Source organism: Malaclemys terrapin, chromosome 9 (genome assembly GCF_027887155.1).
Source record: "Malaclemys terrapin pileata isolate rMalTer1 chromosome 9, rMalTer1.hap1, whole genome shotgun sequence".
In the NCBI taxonomy this organism is placed as follows: Eukaryota; Metazoa; Chordata; order Testudines; family Emydidae; genus Malaclemys; species Malaclemys terrapin.
In genome coordinates this window covers 36,462,548-36,480,326 of record NC_071513.1, presented here as the reverse complement: position 1 = coordinate 36,480,326, position 17,779 = coordinate 36,462,548, and the positions used below count along the sequence as shown (strand labels likewise).

The 17,779-nt window shown below is 42.0% G+C and overlaps 1 protein-coding gene across 6 annotated transcripts in view; it reads right to left on the bottom strand.

Moving 5' to 3' along the window:
- The window catches only part of DIAPH2 (diaphanous related formin 2), an 869,427-nt gene that overhangs the window by 463,714 nt on the left and 387,934 nt on the right, over positions 1–17,779 (bottom strand). For all 6 annotated transcript variants that reach the window (XM_054038969.1, XM_054038972.1, XM_054038973.1 and 3 more), the window contains one exon: positions 8,185–8,424. In XM_054038969.1, the coding sequence (XP_053894944.1) occupies positions 8,185–8,424 (240 nt within the window). The remainder of the gene's footprint in view (positions 1–8,184; positions 8,425–17,779) is intronic.

Here is a 17,779-nt window from a genome sequence, read left to right as displayed (position 1 = left end):
CTGTATGATTTTTTTTTACCCAATGTAAATTAGAATGGCCAAGATGTAAAGCACTGAAAAAAAGGGGTTTATAATGGGAATGGCACAATGACCCTTATCTCTAGCATTGCTATCTGTTGTTTCTATAATAACTAACAGACATCCACTGGGCACTCTATCATGGAAAACTCATCTTCACTTTCCATTAATTTTATTTCAGTTAAGCATATGCTGGTTTGGTGTATCACATGGTGAAAATATACTGTTCTCAATTAATATTCTATGGTGAAAATAATACTTATAGCTATGGATTAATGACACCTTTGGGATAATTAACATTTTTGGTTTAGCCATCTGTTGGGTTTTTATTCCAACGGTTGTGTATGGTAACTAGCTTATTTTTTGACATCACCTGATAACAAAGGACATCTGATATATTCTGCATCCTCCACCGAAGTAAAACACCTTATTATAACCTAGATTATTACATAGAACAGTTTATTACTTGCTTTCCAAATCTACCAAAGAGAAAATTGGTGTTAACATAATTTAAATGGAAATTGCAGTCTTAAAAAAAAAAAGTTTAGTATGGAACAGTCCAACTAAAATAAGAAGCAATTAATGTCTCAGATATTGTAACTGGAATTTAGCTGCAACCATAATTAGCTATGCTTCACCAGTTATTTAATTCAGTAGAATACAATTTACATTACTCAACTTGCATGTACTATGTCAGCATCTGAGAGATATATGCCGACAGCTATTCATAAACATATTACCTGAACTCTAAGAATTACCTTCCTATATCTACATTGTGCAGGAATACGATGCATGCATAGACTTCCTCACATATTAAGGAAAAGTAGTTTCCTGCTTAAAGCATGAATTTCCCACTAGATGAAAATCCTACTGAAAAGTGAAAGCAGTATTTGATTTAAAAACCTTCAGTCTTCTCTCTCTCTTTAAAACTGCTATTACTACATGATAGTATTTCCCAGCAGATTGTTTTTATGTTATCTGAAGTTGGCAATATCTTTGTGCTGAATCCTTTGAGTCTACCTCTAGTGAAAGATGTCAGATCAGTGTTGTGTGGAGAACCTTTTATTTGACAGGTAGATGACAGAAAGGCTATCACCAAAACATATGAAGTTGCTATAAAAGTCTTCTGTGAGATTAATGTTAACCCTTTTAATCTCTTTACAGATTATTTATTCTCTTTTATTCCAAAGAAGTCAATTTACACAAATAAGCAAAGTAAAGTACAGGAGAAACGATTTTGACTAAAAAAAATATATGGTAAAAGTTGAACAACTTCATATCAAGACACACTGGATATCTATATTAGCATAACACACATAAGAAAAAACAAGATGTATGCCAAACTTAAAAAAAAATGAATCAAGTTTAAATGATTCCTGTTTTAACGTGGGTTTTTTTTGGTTTGTTTGTTTGTTTTGGGGAGGGGGGGGTTTCAGAACTGAAAGCACTTTTAACTCTAAAACAATCTGATAAAGTCATACTTTGCGATTATCCAGACTTTGGGCAAATAAACAGTTCTCAAGACTTGAGGTTGCTTGTTTATATTCATATCCCCCGTTTGCACTGTTAGGTAGTACTGTAAGTCATTAGAACCAAGAACATAGGGTTACCATATTTGAACATTCAAAAAAGAGAAGAGGACACTCCACCGGGGTGGGGAGGAGGGGATTTAGACCAGTATCTACTAACTCGTGTTGTATGAATGTGTTATTATACTGTTATATATGCTGTGTGCTACATGTCGTCTATATTGAGTATATATAAGAAAAAGTGATATGGCCTCAAAAGTGAAGTTTAATTATTTAAAATTTACTGTACTTCTTTATATGTAGTGAGTCCTTTCCTTTCACCAGTTCTTCCGTTTTCTTTCTCCTCATGTGCCCACACATACTTCTCTGTAGATCACATTTTTCTCAGCAATGGTTGATTGCTCTTTAAGAAGGCATGAAAGTCTTTTACAAGATGTTTGTCTGAAGTTGTACTGTACAAGTAGAATTCCTTTCAGTGACTCAACATTCAAGTTGCTCCTTTCCTTTGTCCACTAGCTTTGCATCAGTGAAAAAATTCTCTCTACATTTGCATTATGAGACGGAATGGCAAAGAAAAACTGTGCAATCTTTAACAGTTCTCACCTAACCGGCCCTCTGTACAATTTCGGAAACCCAATGCAGCCCTCAGGCCAAAAAGTTTGCCCACCCCGTTCTAGACTCAAACCCAGGGTGCCAGGAAGCTCATCAGCAGACACCAGCCTCAGCTACTCAGTTTGGACCCAGCTCAGAACTCACTTTGGCCCAGACCTCAGGGTTCAGGGATATTTGGGTCACCCACGAGGTCTGATTCTGAAGTCACAGCCAAAGTTTGCCCTGAGACGTTAGGTCTGATTTTGTCCCATCTCTAGTTGATTGAGACAAACTAAGTCTCTGGGGTGAAGCTGAGCCCAATTTGTGCAGCTGAAAGATTCACGGCTCCAACTCAGAACCAGATGAAGTTCTGAGATTTTTATGGCACTTTCCCTTTGGGCTCATTCATGGGGGAGCAGAGTGGGGAAATCAAGTAGATCACAAGCTAAAAAAGCAGCCTGACAAAACATTGCAACACAAAAGCTGTTGACTCATCCTGCCCCATCTGTGTCTGATTTTCTTTGACTGGTTGCTGGTTTGATTTTGCAAATGCTCATGTCAAGGCTCTCTTTCCCCTGCATCCTCCTGGACTCTCCTTACACCTCCCAAACCAGGACCCATGGACCACAACCAGCTCAGGGGCAACAGACATGGGTCCCCATCCACATCCCACCCAGCCCAGGGTCAAATTCAGCCCCCGCTGCCTGGCTTACATGGGAAAGAAAGTTGCTGGGGCAGAAGAAATCGGCTGCTGCTCTGGGCAAGTCTCTGTAGTAATAGGATGCAAGGGAATAATAATAAAAAGAAACACCAGAAAATATCAACTGTCAGCAGCCTGGGTCCCAGCCAGCGTGTTTGCTAGGAGAGATCAGAAACACTTAACATCCCCCCTGCCTGAGCAGTTCCAGGGCCCAAAAATGGAAAAATTGTACCTGCAAGAGACACAAGGTTGTCACCTTTCAGAGTACTAGCCATGTTAGTCTGTATCAGCAAAAAGAACGGGAGTACTTGTGGCACCTGAGGCTACGTCTTCACTACCCGCCTGAATCGGCGGGTAGAAATCCATCTCTCGGGGATCAAATTATCGCGTCTCGTCGGGACGCGACAATCGATCCCTGAATCGACGCTTGTACTCCACCAGCGCAGGTAGGAGTAAGCGCCGTCGACGGGGGAGCCGTGGAGATCTATTTGCCGCCATCCTCACAGCAGGATAAGTCAGCTTGGATACGTCGAATTCAGCTATGCTATTCGCATAGCTGAATTTGCGTATCTTAAATCGACCCCCCCCATAGTGAAGACGTAGCCTTAGAGACTAACAAATGCTCAAATAAATTTGTTAGTCTCTAAGGTGTCACAAGTACTCCTGTTCTTTTTGAGGTTGTCACCGTGCAGCCTGCTAACCCTGCAGAGTCGCACCCTGACTTGCCGGGCAGTAACATCCCGGCTAAACCAAGCCCCAAGCGAATCAGCAACTCCCTCACCCAGCTGCATGGTCCATGCACTGACAACTTTCCCTTCTCCCACTGACAGGGGAGGGTGTTTGGGCTGGCTCTGGACAATGCCCAGCCAGGCTGAAGTTGCAGCTTACATGGGAAATGGTTCTTCCTTTCAGTGCAAGGAGTTGCAGAGACCACAGTTCAAATCAGCAAAGTTAAGCATAACCTTTAGCTCATTGCTAGCTGGCTTCATCTGCAAAGCACTGTGCAGACGCAGGCCTTGATTTATCCTGGCAGCTTCTGCCCCGGGGGACCCAGAAGTGGAGCCCCCCAGGGATGGAAAGTCCAGCTGGGGATTGGGGCGGTAGTAGGACAAGGTGCTTGTAATCTTAGCAGCCACACAGTAGAAGGGGCTGATCAATGAGGAGATACTTCTGCTCCCAGTCGTCGCAGCAGCCAGGGCAGCCTGGGCTCGGGGCCTCTCCCAGCTCCAGCAAAGGGTTGGGGCACTCCAGCCAGGGCAGCCCAGGCTCGGGGCTTCCATCCTTCCTCCCCTGCTCCAGCTGGGGCTCAGGAGTTCCACACCCTCCGCCCCAACGGCTGAGGCAGCCCAGGCTCCAACCAAGCTGGGGACTGACTGTCTTCCACCCCAGCCGAGGCAGCCCGGGATTGGGACTTCTGCCCTGCAGCCCTGTCCTCCTGCTGCCCCAATCTCCTACCGCGGCTCCCTGGGCTTCCTCCTCCAGCGTTTCCTGGGGGCTTCCGCTCCTGCCGGCTGCAGCCAGGGCAGCGTGGGCTCAGGAATTCCACCCCCTCTCTCCCGCCCCCTCCCCCTTCCAACGGCCCAGGAAGCCCAGAGGCTCCAGACTTCTGCTCCCTGCTGCCGCCCGGGCTCGGAGGTTCTGCATCTTCCTCCCCACCCGGCAAAATCCTGGACATTTTGAGCTATTTAAGATCTAAAAAGCTGGACATGTCTGGGAAAATACGGACATATGGTAACCCTAAAGAACACCTACAGGAAGAATGCCCATCATCCCTGTTAAATATTAACTACGGGCCCTCTCCTTACCATAAAGCAGCCTCCATAGTTGCATGCACACTAAAGCCCTGCAGGCCCCCTTGTCTGTGCAATCATGAAGGCTGCTCTCTGTTTCAAGAAAGTACTTCACCCTTGGTATCAATTCTGGTTTAAATATTATGAGTTTGTTTAAGAACAAGCTTGAATCTGTCATCCTAAAACAAAGGCAAGATGAAAAGAGGGAATCTTCCTTGATTAAAATATTTCCCTGACTAATTGAGTGTCAAAGCATTGACCAAAGGCATCACTGGGGGTGACAGTTCCATTACAGCTATAGGATAAAAACACATCAATCCTTCCCCGCATTGTTCTCCCCAAAAAGCTCAAGAGTCACCAATTTGACAACCATGATGGTGGCAAACATTAAGGTGGTAAGAAAAGCAATTTACTCACACATACACACACACACACACACTTTGATTGTTGACTTCTAATCTGATTAATCAAAGACTGGTCAAAATTAGTTTCTCTTATCCTCTCAGGAGGGTCACCACAAGCGTGGGGGACACCCTCAAAAACAACAGCTCCCTGAGTGAGTGGGGGAGGCAAAGACTCACATGCCCAGACAGACAACAGTTGGCTTGGTAGATGGCAACCTCAGTTGCATGAGCACCACACTCCTTAAACAACTCTGCATCTTCCTGTCATGCAAAAGTTTTATTCCTTTTCTTCTGCATCATGCCAACCCCTCCTTTTAATAAGAGCCACAATGTGTGGCCTAGCATGTCCTGGGGGATACATAGTTTCTGCTACATCTCTCCCTAAAATCAATTACAGGATTTTCATCTATGTAAGCAAAATGCCATACATTCCAATGCATGTTAAAGCGTTCAACTACTGCAGCCAAAGCATGCAACAGCTAGCATAGCTTAATGCACAAGCCAACTGTCAGCCAAGGACTGCAGAGAAGACCAAACAAATGTAATTGGTTAAAAGTACTACATCTTGTACTTATGTGTGTGTGGTGGTGGAGAGGAAGCAAAACTGGGGGGAAAAAAAAAAAAAGGGGGGGGGAAATCAGCACAGTGCTAAGGAAACTAGGTGTGGAACACTTGGTAACAGTAACAGGAGTTGTGTGCCCAGCTCCCCATGTTCCAAATTACTGCAGTGTATATTATGTACTTAGTTAAACCAGGTTAATCCGTACTTCATTCATTTGCATGTCTGTGCATATACAAGATTAAATGGTAACCAGTTTTAAAATATGTATTTATCAGTGATTTCATAAATCTACATAAAACTGGATCTTACAAAGTGATTCAGATTAACGATGTATTGCATGTACTTACTATGTAAATAACCAAATTCAATTATATTACAACTATAGCTTTTAAAGGTTTCTTTGTGCCTTCAGTTTTGCAGTCACACAATCTTAGTTAAATATAGGATGGTTACAGATTGAAGCATAAGGATCCCATCTGTAATCATAAACATATTTTCAGTACACTCAAAGAAGACTGATGTAAGTTCACTTTTTATACTGGAGCTATTTAATATTTCTGCTGACTTTTCTCAAAAACAGAGTCAGAGTTTAAAGGTAGAAGGGACTACCCAGATCATCTAGCACTGTGGTTCACCACCTTTCCAGACTACTGTACCCCATTAAGGAGTCTGATTTGTTCTGTGTACCCCAAATTTCACCTCACTTAAAAATTAATTGCTTACAAAATCAAACATAAAAATGCACAAGTGTCACAGCACACTATTACTGACAAATTCCTTACTTTCTCATTTTTACCATAGAATTATAAAATAAATCAATTGGAATATAAATATTGTACTTACATTTCAGTGTGATACTTGAGCCTGTTTATCACTTGTGAACTTTGTCTGAAGCCCGAACACCAGGCGACATGTAACTTAGCTTTGCAAAGCCCTCAGCGGCATGGAACCCTGGGCAACTGCCCTGCTTGCTACCCACTAATGCTGGCCCTCCACTCGCGATTCCCCTAAAGCTGTCCCGTGTCACCCCGCTCCTTCCCCCCGGGGCTGCAACCACCAGTTTGAGAAACAATTATCTAGATAACTTGAGTATCCCCGGAAGACTTCTGCATACCCCCAGGTGTACACATCCCCCTCACCTGACCTCCAATGTATCACAGGTCAGCAATATTACCCAGCACTGGCACACTAAACCCGACAACTGAAATTGAACCAAGTATTAGGAATTATTTTGGGAAAATTCTATGGCCTATATTACATGGTCCTTTCTGGCCTTGAAATCTATGACTAGCATGGTTAACATATGATATACCCCGATGATAACAGCAATGCTTTTATTCCTCCCACACCTATAGGCCTTTGTAGATAACATTCTGGCCGTGATCTCTGAGTCCAACCAACTGTACAATGCATTTGTTTTACCTAAATCTTTGGGGCACCTGGGGCTTGTCAGAAACCTCAAGTAAGTATCGGAGCAGATTTAGCTTTGTTCAAATTTATATAATTTTGTAACATCGTCCAAGGAGTGGTTACACTGACTAAGGATCACCAGGAGACAGGAGATCTCCAGCAATGTCCCTTCCTTCAGCCTTTGTCATAACTATAAAGGGAAGGGTAACAGCCCTCCTGTGTACAGTACTATAAAATCCCTGGTCAGAGACTCCAAAATCCTTTTACCTGTAAAGGGTTAAGAAGCTCAGGTAACCTGGCTGACACCTGACCCAAAGGACCAATAAGGGGACAAGATACTTTCAAATCTTGGTGGGGGGAAGGCTTTAGTTTGTGCTCTTTGTTTTGGGGGTTGTTCGCTCTTGAGACTGAGAGGGATCAGACACCAATCCAGGCTCTCCACATCTTTCTGAACAAGTCTCTCATATTTCCAACTTGTAAGTAAACAGCCAGGCAAGGCGTGTTAGTTTTTATCTTTGTTTTCTCAACTTGTAAATGTACCTTTTTGCTAGAGCGTTTATCTCTGTTTGCTGTAACTTTGAACCTAAGGCTAGAGGGGATTCCTCTGGGCTCTTTAAGTTTGATTACCCTGTAAAGTTAGTTTCCCTCCTGATTTTACAGAGATGATTTTTACCTTTTTCTTTAATTAAAAGCCTTCTTTTTAAGAACCTGATTGATTTTTCCTTGTTTTTAGATCCAAGGGGGTTGGATCTTGATCCACCAGGAGTTGGTGGGAGGTAGGAGGGGGGGATGGTTAATTTCTCCTTGTTTTAAGATCCAAGGGGTTTGGATCTGTATTCACCAGGGAATTGGTGAAGAGTCTCTCAAGGCTACTGGGGAAGGGAATTAGCACATTTGGGAGTGGTGGCAGCGGACCAGATCTAAGCTGGTAGTTCAGCTTAGAAGTTTTCGTGCAGGCCCCCACATTTGTACCCTAAAGTTCAGAGTGAGGAAGCAGCCTTGACAGACCCCTTATCATAAATGGGGTAATACTGAGTTGGCTACATTGATTGAGTGCCAGCTGGGGATTCTCACATGGTGGTGCATTCTCAGTTTGTTTGTTTAGAGCAGCATTGCACAGAAACTGGCCCAAACTCTGCAATTATAAAATAATAAAATTTGTTATAGTTTAACAACTTACCTTGCAAAGAAAGCTGATGTTAAACCCCAGCGACTGGGCATTTCTTGAGCCTGAATTCATGTAGTTTCCAACCAACAACACTAGCTCTAACAACCTATTAAAGCTCTCACTCTTCTTCAGCTCCTCACAGGCTAGCGTTACTGCCATCATGCCAGGTCTGATGTTGTTTACATGTTCTTCAAACATAAGCTTGAAAAGGATGCCATTGAGACGAGACCGTAACATTTTCACTGAGCTCATCTGTAAGATCAAGAATGCTAAGTGAGAATACAAACAGAATGAAAAGCTTTTTATGCAGTGTATCTTAATATTATAACCAATATTGTCTCTTTCCAACATGAAGTAATACAGTACAACTGCATTCTCATTGTTTCAAGTAATGCATATCTCCAAATATAAGAGCTTTTCACAGAACAATGTCAATTTCAATTTAATCAGTTGCAACAACCTATTTAATATTAATAAAACATTTTCTAGAGTTGAAGAGTTTTATTTAGGTAAATTGCAAAAATCACTGGCAACCAGCATTGTACATTCTGCCAAGGTGTGCTACATGGAATGCTAAGAACTACAGATTAAATAAGACTCACACTGTCACTAACATTGTGTCACTGACATCACTGTTCCAAAGAAATTACCCATTATTATGGTGCTTAACATTCTAAAACTACCTCTTACTTTTGCACTTGTTACATTTTAAAATAACACTAGAAAATTATCTTACATTTTATAACAGAGATGAACTATTTTATGTACAAAGTTTCAAATCCCTTTTAAAATGTTCATGTTAAGTAATTATGTAAGTAATTAAGTAAAAAGGTAATAATGAAGTCATATGAGCTCACTTTTATGTACTGCATATATTTTAAAGCACTGCATATAGATTTCTCCTCAACAGTGCTTCTTGTGTTAATTATCAGGTTTGGTTTTACACTGTATATTTCCAATACCTATTTATATAGTGTTCATTAGTTCTATTCCCTGTGATAAAAATAACTCCAACACTGTACATATAACCAGCATTTAGCCATTTAAACACAATGTGAAACAAATACTCAGAAGGAGTCTGCAGCTAGTAAACTCCCATTAGATTCAGATAATTTTGCATGCCAATTGAACATAAATATTGCTATACTTCATCAGACCACTGGTTATCTTAATAAAGTATCCTGTCCTTGACCTCAATACCAAATGCTTCAGAAAAATATGCAAGAATCACCCATCAAAAGGTGATTATGAAATAACGTGCAATAAGAAAAGTTCTTGCTAACCTCCCAACATTCACATGTTGGCTTATTCCCAGAAGCATAACTCTTCTAAAAAACTACATTTTTTTTTTTAAATCCTCACTATAACTAATCTGGATATTTTTGTTAGCTGCATAAATGTCCAATACTTTTTTTTTTTTTTTTTAATCCTGTAAGCTCTTGGCCTCAATCTTGGGGCAATGAATTCCACATGTGAATGTAAAATTCCCTTAATATTTTTAAAATTAATATTTGGTTGGGTTACTGGTAAGTTTCCTCCTCAGATGAAAATTAATTTCTCTCTCTTTCTTCCTGCAGCAATAATGTGACTGATAACTAAACAGGAAGTTCTGCAAAATGTCCATCAACCCCCATAAGTCTCTACTGAAACTGTCTGCCCTGGTCAGTCTGGCAGGGTCATATACTCTTGTCTTACCTAGACTAGATCTCAAACGTTTAAAATGTATACCAACAGAGGTTTAAAAAGTAAATTAATTGTGTAGGGAGATGAACAGTGATGGAACAGCAGCTCATTTGTACGTGCTTTTTGTATTAGGTGAAGGAGAGGAGCTATATCCATCACATTCACAGGTGTGTGTGTTATTTTCCTGATAGCATTTCTCAGTTGAGGTCTCAGTTGCACAAGCTGGCCTTCCCCCGGGAGCCAAGATCTGTGATCTTCTGCTACATGTGGGGTGTTTTTTGTTTGTTTGTTGTTTTGTTTGGGGTTTTTTGTTGGTTTTTAATAAACTGAGATCTAAAATGGATTACTTGTCATTTCCCCTAACAACTGTAGGCAACACTACCTTGAGTTGTGGTCTTAATAGTTGTTACTAACTATGCATGAAGATTTGGGCCTCACTGATATTATCGAAGAGTAACTACCAAGAATAATCCCTCCCTCCCCCCCCAAAAATCTAATAGGTAATACTTTTCTTGCTGGGATCTTTCAAACTTACCTCACCACAAAATGCTTCAGAAAGAACTATATAACCAATGTATCATAGCAAATGATGATGAAAATTGGCAGCGGAGGGGGCGGAGCTTTCTGCTTGAGTCTATGATGGAATATATGATGGAATATACAACTCCCATGAACTAGCCTTAGATTATGTTGCCTACTCTCCTGAGGAGATAGTTACCCAAAATTCTGGTACTTTGAGACTCTTGAATCAAGAGCGAAGATTTGTGCAAAAAGGACTTCAGAGAAATATCCAGCCAGGACACAGACTAGCTCCATTCTTTCTATTCCCCTAACTACTTGGATACAAGTGGTACACAATTAAACATTGGTATTTCAATCTGTTGTCCTTTTGATACACTTATTTAAAAAAAAAAAAACTAAAATACCATCATCTTTACACTTTGGCTATTTCTCAATACCTACAGTTTTTCATTTTGCAAAGCAATCATTCATAATACCTCCAAACACTGAAGCTAGTCAGGAAGGAATCAGTCATGCTCTACACCTTCAGGAATATACTCGTTAGTGATTCAATAAGTTAGTCCCCGCTGATCAATTTTGCTAGATTTATAGCTCACAGCCAAAAAAGGTCCTTGTCTTTCTTATTCATCACAAATGATTTAACACTTTCTCTGACCTTCCACATGGACTACTAAAACATGAGAGTAAATTCTAACGATTAAAATAGCAAAATGCATAAAACAGTTGTTTTAAATAACTTTATTGACTGATTGAGAGAATTACAGCAAATCTTTTTAGAGATATCTTAATACGTGAGACATATTAGAGCAGTGGTGCCCAAACTTTTCAGGGTCACGCCCACCTTATGCCCATCTGTGCCCCCTTCCCACCTCCTCCCCCGAGCCAGGGCCAGGAGCGGGACAGTGTCTGAGGGGGGACATGGCTGGGAATAAGGGGGCTGAGGCTGGGGCTGCAGCTGGGGGTAGGACGTGGCCAGAGGCGGGGGCAGAGCTGCAGATGGGCTGAGGTGGGGGCTAGCAGCCAGGTGCAGCTCCACTCTCAGCTTTATCCCCAGCCTCGGCCCTGGGCTGGGAACAGAGCTGTGGCCAGCAGGAGAGGCTGGGGGCTGGCACATGGCCAGGAGCGGAGCCACACTGAGGCTGAGAATGGGGCCAAGTTCAGGACCAGGAGCCAGAGACATGGCTTGGGGAGGGACCGGAGCAGAAGCTGGGGGTAGTGTGGCACTCCATCCCCACCCCCAATGGGACTGGCCCAAGCCTCTCCCTCCCCCCATGTATTTCCACACCCCCTAGAGGGGAGCGCCTTATAGTTTGGGGACATCTGTATTAGAGATATTTACATGACAAAATTTACATTTACATGTGGAATTAATTGTCTCAAAATATGGGCCAAGAGCTTTTTGGACATTTATATGTCTAACAAGAATATCCAGAGTAGTAATATTAAGGATTAAAAAAAAAAAAGAAAGTTTTTAGAAGAGTTATATTTCTGAGTGTAATCCAACATGCATCTGCTGAGAGATTGGCAAGAACTCATAACCTTAAGTACTCAGTGACATTGTAACGCCAACAGATCCCGGTCGTTAACGGGCGGGATTGAACCTGAGACTTCTGGAGCTTAGAGCATAAGTCTCTATCGCATGAGCTAAATGCCAACTAGCTATTACCTAAGGCTGTAGAGCAGATTCATTAATTGCTCTCTAAGTGGTCTTGCTGTCACTAGATGGGACAGAACACCACACCCAGAAGGTGTATGGGTTACAACATCACTACCACGAATATATGTTAGTTATAGAAGGATCCAAATCCTTTCTGTGGAATAGTCCATAGAAGAAGTTGTCATCCTCGTAAAACTCAAAGTTTAAACCTGTGACGTTTCCACTACTTTCTTTCACCTGAAAGGAAGGTTTTGTTGCTGCTTAAAGTGGATATGGAAAGCCTGGATCTTGGGGCATCGACACAGAAAGCCTCTGAGCTATTCCTTCCACTCTGTTACACCTGTGTGATACCTCTGAGACTACCAAACCTAGAGTTACCTCAGATCCTGATGAGTCATCCTTAAGCTACCTGGAAGCCTGAGTCCGTTGACACAGCTACAACACTACTGCATAAGGCTGATGAGCTATCCCTGAGCCAGAGAGCTTGATGAATCATCAGAAGGAATTACCAGCAGGTCTTGTGATAAGCCCCATACCATTCAACTAAACTTCAACTAATCCACAGGCAAGGACCCACCCATATGATCCAGGGGTAGGTATATAGGTGCCTAAGGGCCTATAAGTCTCTCCAGACTGCTCAATATCACTAGCTGGCCACAAACATTTCCACTGCCAGTAGTTAACAGACAGGCAGCCTGCTCCAGCTCCTGTCTTAGCTGGTGCCCACTAAGCTGGCCTTTTCAATGGCCCACTAAGAAGCTGTGCTTTCATTAACTTCTTTCTGAATGGCTGCATGGCATTCCTACACATAGGTTGGTAGCAGCTGTGGAGAGAGTTGTTCCTGGAACAAACAACATTAATTTCCACCTAAAAGTCTGCTAGGTTGCTTGGGGAATATGATGGGGACAAACAATAAGTATACCTCTACCCCGATATAACGCGACCCAATATAACACAAATTTGGATATAACGCGGTAAAGCAGCACTCCGGGGGGGGGCGGGGCTGCGCACTCCGGAGGATCAAAGCAAGTTTGATATAACGCGGTTTCACCTATAATGCCGTAAGATTTATTGGCTCATTATATCGGGGTAGAGGTGTAGATACAAACATGAATTACAAGAGTCTGAGTGTAGCATCAGGTGGGCAAAGATATGCTAGGGCTATATGTTTAAGTTTGGTAAAATGCACAAGGATCAAACTCTCTTCCTATACAAGGAAATGCAAAGTCCAAAATTTTAAGATGAAATGTGAATGGAACACTTAATAAAAGAGCCATGAGGGGAAAGCAAAGAAATATAGGTGTAGTTGCACAGATATAGACATATAATAGGCACACATTCTTAAAGAAATTATGTTAATGAGATAAAATTGGAAACAATCCATAGTGGACATGTCTAGTCAGTTTATGAGACCAAAGCGTTTTTTTTTGTTTGTTTGTTTTCTGTTTCTAATAAACTACTGCAAAAATAATATAATGCAGAATAAAAGTCAGCCTTTTTCATTTAAGCTCATTATGCTGAAGTTCTAAACATCCTTTTTACTTTGAAATAGTTTATTTTAAATCTTGCTTCCAAATGGCCCATACAAATTCAGCTCATCAAACAGGAATGAGTATATTCCCACTCTGACATAACCACCACCACTTCTCAAGGCTGCACTTTATTTCACAGTAACATTAAATCACCAAATCAGACAATAAGCAACCAAACAAGCTCAAGACACATTCTTTCTATAATCATTGCTAATTTCACAAATGCCATATCTGAATATGTCTTGCCTTCAAAAGTACATGTTTTAGCTGAGAAGTAATGGGAACTAAACATTTATTACCAAGATTTTTTTAAAATTATTTCTATAACCAGTCTTGGACTGTTAGGAAGGTATGTAGTGTTTGGTGTACAAGAATAATAGCATAGAAAGATAAAATGATTAAAAGCTACAGATCACAAAACAACACTACAGTGAGATGAGTTTGATTGAAATGAACAACATTTGTCAAGAATGATCTGCTGCAGCATTTTAGCTGACATGAATTCTTTGTTTTTATAATTCATTCCATAAAATAGTGTGGGACCATTGATCATGATATTGTATTATGCTGTGCATTTATTTGTTATGAGGTCGTTGTCTATCAAAATATCATCAAGAGATTGTCATTTCTTTAGTTGATCTATACTATATTTAAAATGTGTGGTGACGGCTTTAGTGAGAGCAGTTACAAAAGGGTTATTTCCCCACAGAGTTAGAGATGCTTTTGTTTATGTATTATGTTCTTTACATTTCACTACTTATAAGAATGTCAAAGAGCATTTCTTCTAAATTTCTCTCTCTCACAACACACACACACACACACACACACACACCACTTAAGAGATGAATACGGTAGGGCAGTAAGAGGACTTCTGGCAGATCCTAGAACTTTTTTCCCCAGGAGTAAAAATTATTTGGTCGGACATGTTGCAACGCAGGGTGTGGCGGGCAACTGTGAAGCCTCTCAGATGGACGAGACTAGTAAGTATGTAAAAGGGAGGTGGATAAATTTATAGGTGGCAGAGGGGCATCAGCAATTTCTCATGCGGACACAGCACCAGAACTATTCAGGTAGGATAATTTGTCAGACTTGGAGCAGCCATGTTTTTGGCAGTCATCAAAGGCGGCATTAGTAGGTGTCTGGGAGCACTGCTAGATATTGGGAGGCAGAGGAGGGCAGGGAGCCAGCCCAGCTAATTACTGGCAACTTCTTGTGGTGAATGTCCAGTACAGGTATTCCATAGGAAGGGATATGGTGACCATATTAAATGGATTGGTAAAGAATTTAAAGGAGGTATTCCTTAGAGGAGCAGAAATGGGGAGGACGGGGAGCAGGGGTTCGTGGCACTTATAACTGTTATGGCAGAAAATCAACCCGCCACCTCCTTTATAGTCCCTCCTTAACCCTCATTCGAGGGTGTGATGCTGGCAGACCAGGTGCCAACTCATGCCAAAGCTCCAGGCCAATTCACCTGTGTATTAGAATAGATCAAAATGATTTTTATATGTATAAGGATATATTTGGTGTTTAAACTTACATGCATTTGTTTTCACTGATCTGTATCCTGTTATAATGTAATAGAAAACATTTACATTGCATTTACCCCTGTAACTATATAACCCATCAAATGAGAAAGAAGCCTTGTGTAATGGAAATGAAAAACTTCAGCAGGAAAGTGTTAATTTGTGCACATCTGAAGAAAAGTGGTCATTGTGTGTGATGATCAGAGATCAAAGACTCTAAACGTACTCCTCTCTCTCCACCCATCAAAGAAAAAGCCAGCATAAGTGGTGACCCTGTCAGCTTGTTTTCTGAGATAAGAAGCTATCAGTATGGATTCAGGGAAAAATCCTGTGTCTCTGGACTGTTTGGAGTCTAACAGGGCAGAATAATGCAACAAGAAGACAGAGATCCCCAGAATTATTCTGGGTAGCCCTGGGAGACTTTTGGGAAACTGGTAGATTACTACATCTCTTCCACCATTTGAAATTATAGACGTGACTCACCTGTACATATATTTTACCTGCCTTAATTTCCCAATTACTCATTTCCTATTCTGAGTTAATAAAATATATTTAGTTTACTACAGAATTGGCTACCAGCATTGTCTTTGGTATGAGATCTAGAATGCAACTTGACCTGGGTGAATGACTGGTCTCTTGGGAATGGGAGTAATCTGAAATATTTGTGATTTTTGGTATAAATGGCCATTTATCACTAAATCCAGTTTGTCTTGGTGGCAAAATAGACTGGAGAGTCTAAGGGAACTCTCTGTGACTCCAATATAAAGCTATTGTAGCACTTGGGGAGTACACATTTGGTTCTATGTTGATGAAATCTAATTACAGAATACACCACCAGTTTGGAGTGTCTGCTCTGTTTTTGACAATCTGCTCTGAGGCAGGCACTCATGGTCATGAGTCACTCCAGACAGTGTGAAAGACAGTGGTGAATTTGCCACTTAGCCAATGGGCCCACATTGCCATGCCCAGGGGCCACAGCCAATTCGGGGCCCCAGAAAAGCCAGGCGTCTGAGTGCCCCGAACCACTCTGTCTGCCCGGCGTTCCAGCTGGGGCACAGGGTCAGGGTGTAGGGGCTTGCTCCACTCCATCCGCCCAGTGCTCCAGCTGGGGAGTGGGAGCAAGTACTTGCTGGGTGGGCAGAGCACTGGGTGGGTGGGTGGGTGGGTGGAGCGGACACCCTGACCCCACTCCCCAGAAGGAGTGCCAGGTGGAGCGGGGCAAGCCCCCACGCCCCAACCCCATTTCCCCGGCAGGTGTGTGGGGGGGACTGCAGACGGAAGGTATGGGGAGGGGCCCCCACTTGCTCTGACCCATGGATCCCACAAAACACTAATCTGCTCCTGGTGACAGAGGGTCCCAGCTGCAGGTTGGCTGGAGACAAGGATGAGTAAAGGGGGAGGGCTGAGAGGAGTCCCTCTCCCCATCATATGTAAATAATTAGGGAATCACCACCACTGTAGACTTTTATCTGCTGGATACTCCCAGATGTTTAGGAATGAAGTTGCAACCTAATTAAACAACACATGCAGTGTCTCCTGTCCTTCTGGCATAGCTGGATAATGTTTGCTGAGTATATATAAATATAAAGTATATAAATCATAATAAGGTGATAGAAGAGCATGGGAAAAATACACAGATTGTGCATGGACAAACAGCATGAAGAGAATAACGGAACTCTACAGGAGCACATGGGAGAGGAATGCAACTATCCAGGGGGCTGGGAGAAAGGCGGGATGCATTAAAGCTCTGCAAGACAAGGGTGGGCCATATACAGGGGATGAAACATATCATTGCTGGTAGCTATCCATGTGCACATGACCTGATCTACACTGAAAATTTAGGTTGATATAGCCATAGAGCTTAGGGGTATAAAAATCCACACCTCTGAGCACCGTAGATATACTGACCTAACCCCCAGCGTAGATGCAGCCAAGTCACAGAAGAATACTTCTCTCAACCTAGCTACCTTCACTCATGAAGCTCTTATTTCTGCAGCCACAAAAAAACTCATCCATTGCTGTACAGTACAGGGTTATGCCAGTGTAGCTATGGTGCTATAACTATATTCCTCATACCTAAAATGTGGCCTAACTCTCAACACCAAGAGCTACTTTAACATTCTGCTAAATCTCCCCAGCGCGCTACCAAACAAAAACAAAATAAAACAGATTGTAACCCTGGTAGTACCGGTATCCTTAAACTGTCATTCCTTTGGATGCAGCCATACCCGAATCAATTAAAATGTTAAAATATCTTAAATTTGCATATTGTACTTTGTGTAAAACACTGCTTCCTCACAAGCCTGGGGAGTTAACAGCCACACCTTAGTCCCTCTTTAGTCCCTCTTTTTTGGCTTCATTTATTGTCCAAAATGACCACAAACTCACAAAAGGCAAACAAAGCTTCCAGCTGGTGTTTTCTACCCAGCCATGACAGGAGGGGCTAACCTGGAGTCTTCCTTCATCAGTGACCACTGCAGGAGACTGTCCCTTCCTGCAGCTTCTTCCTGCAATCACCCTCAATTAAGCCAATTGCTGTTTTTATGATCACTCACTCCTTTCCCAGCTAGGTCTGATGATTGACCAGGGCTGATTAGGTCCAAACCTCCAGCACTTAGAGGAGCATGCCACTCATGTCAGAGAAGATGATATTCTGCTTATTAAGGAACTAAACTTTTTTCTCAATATGT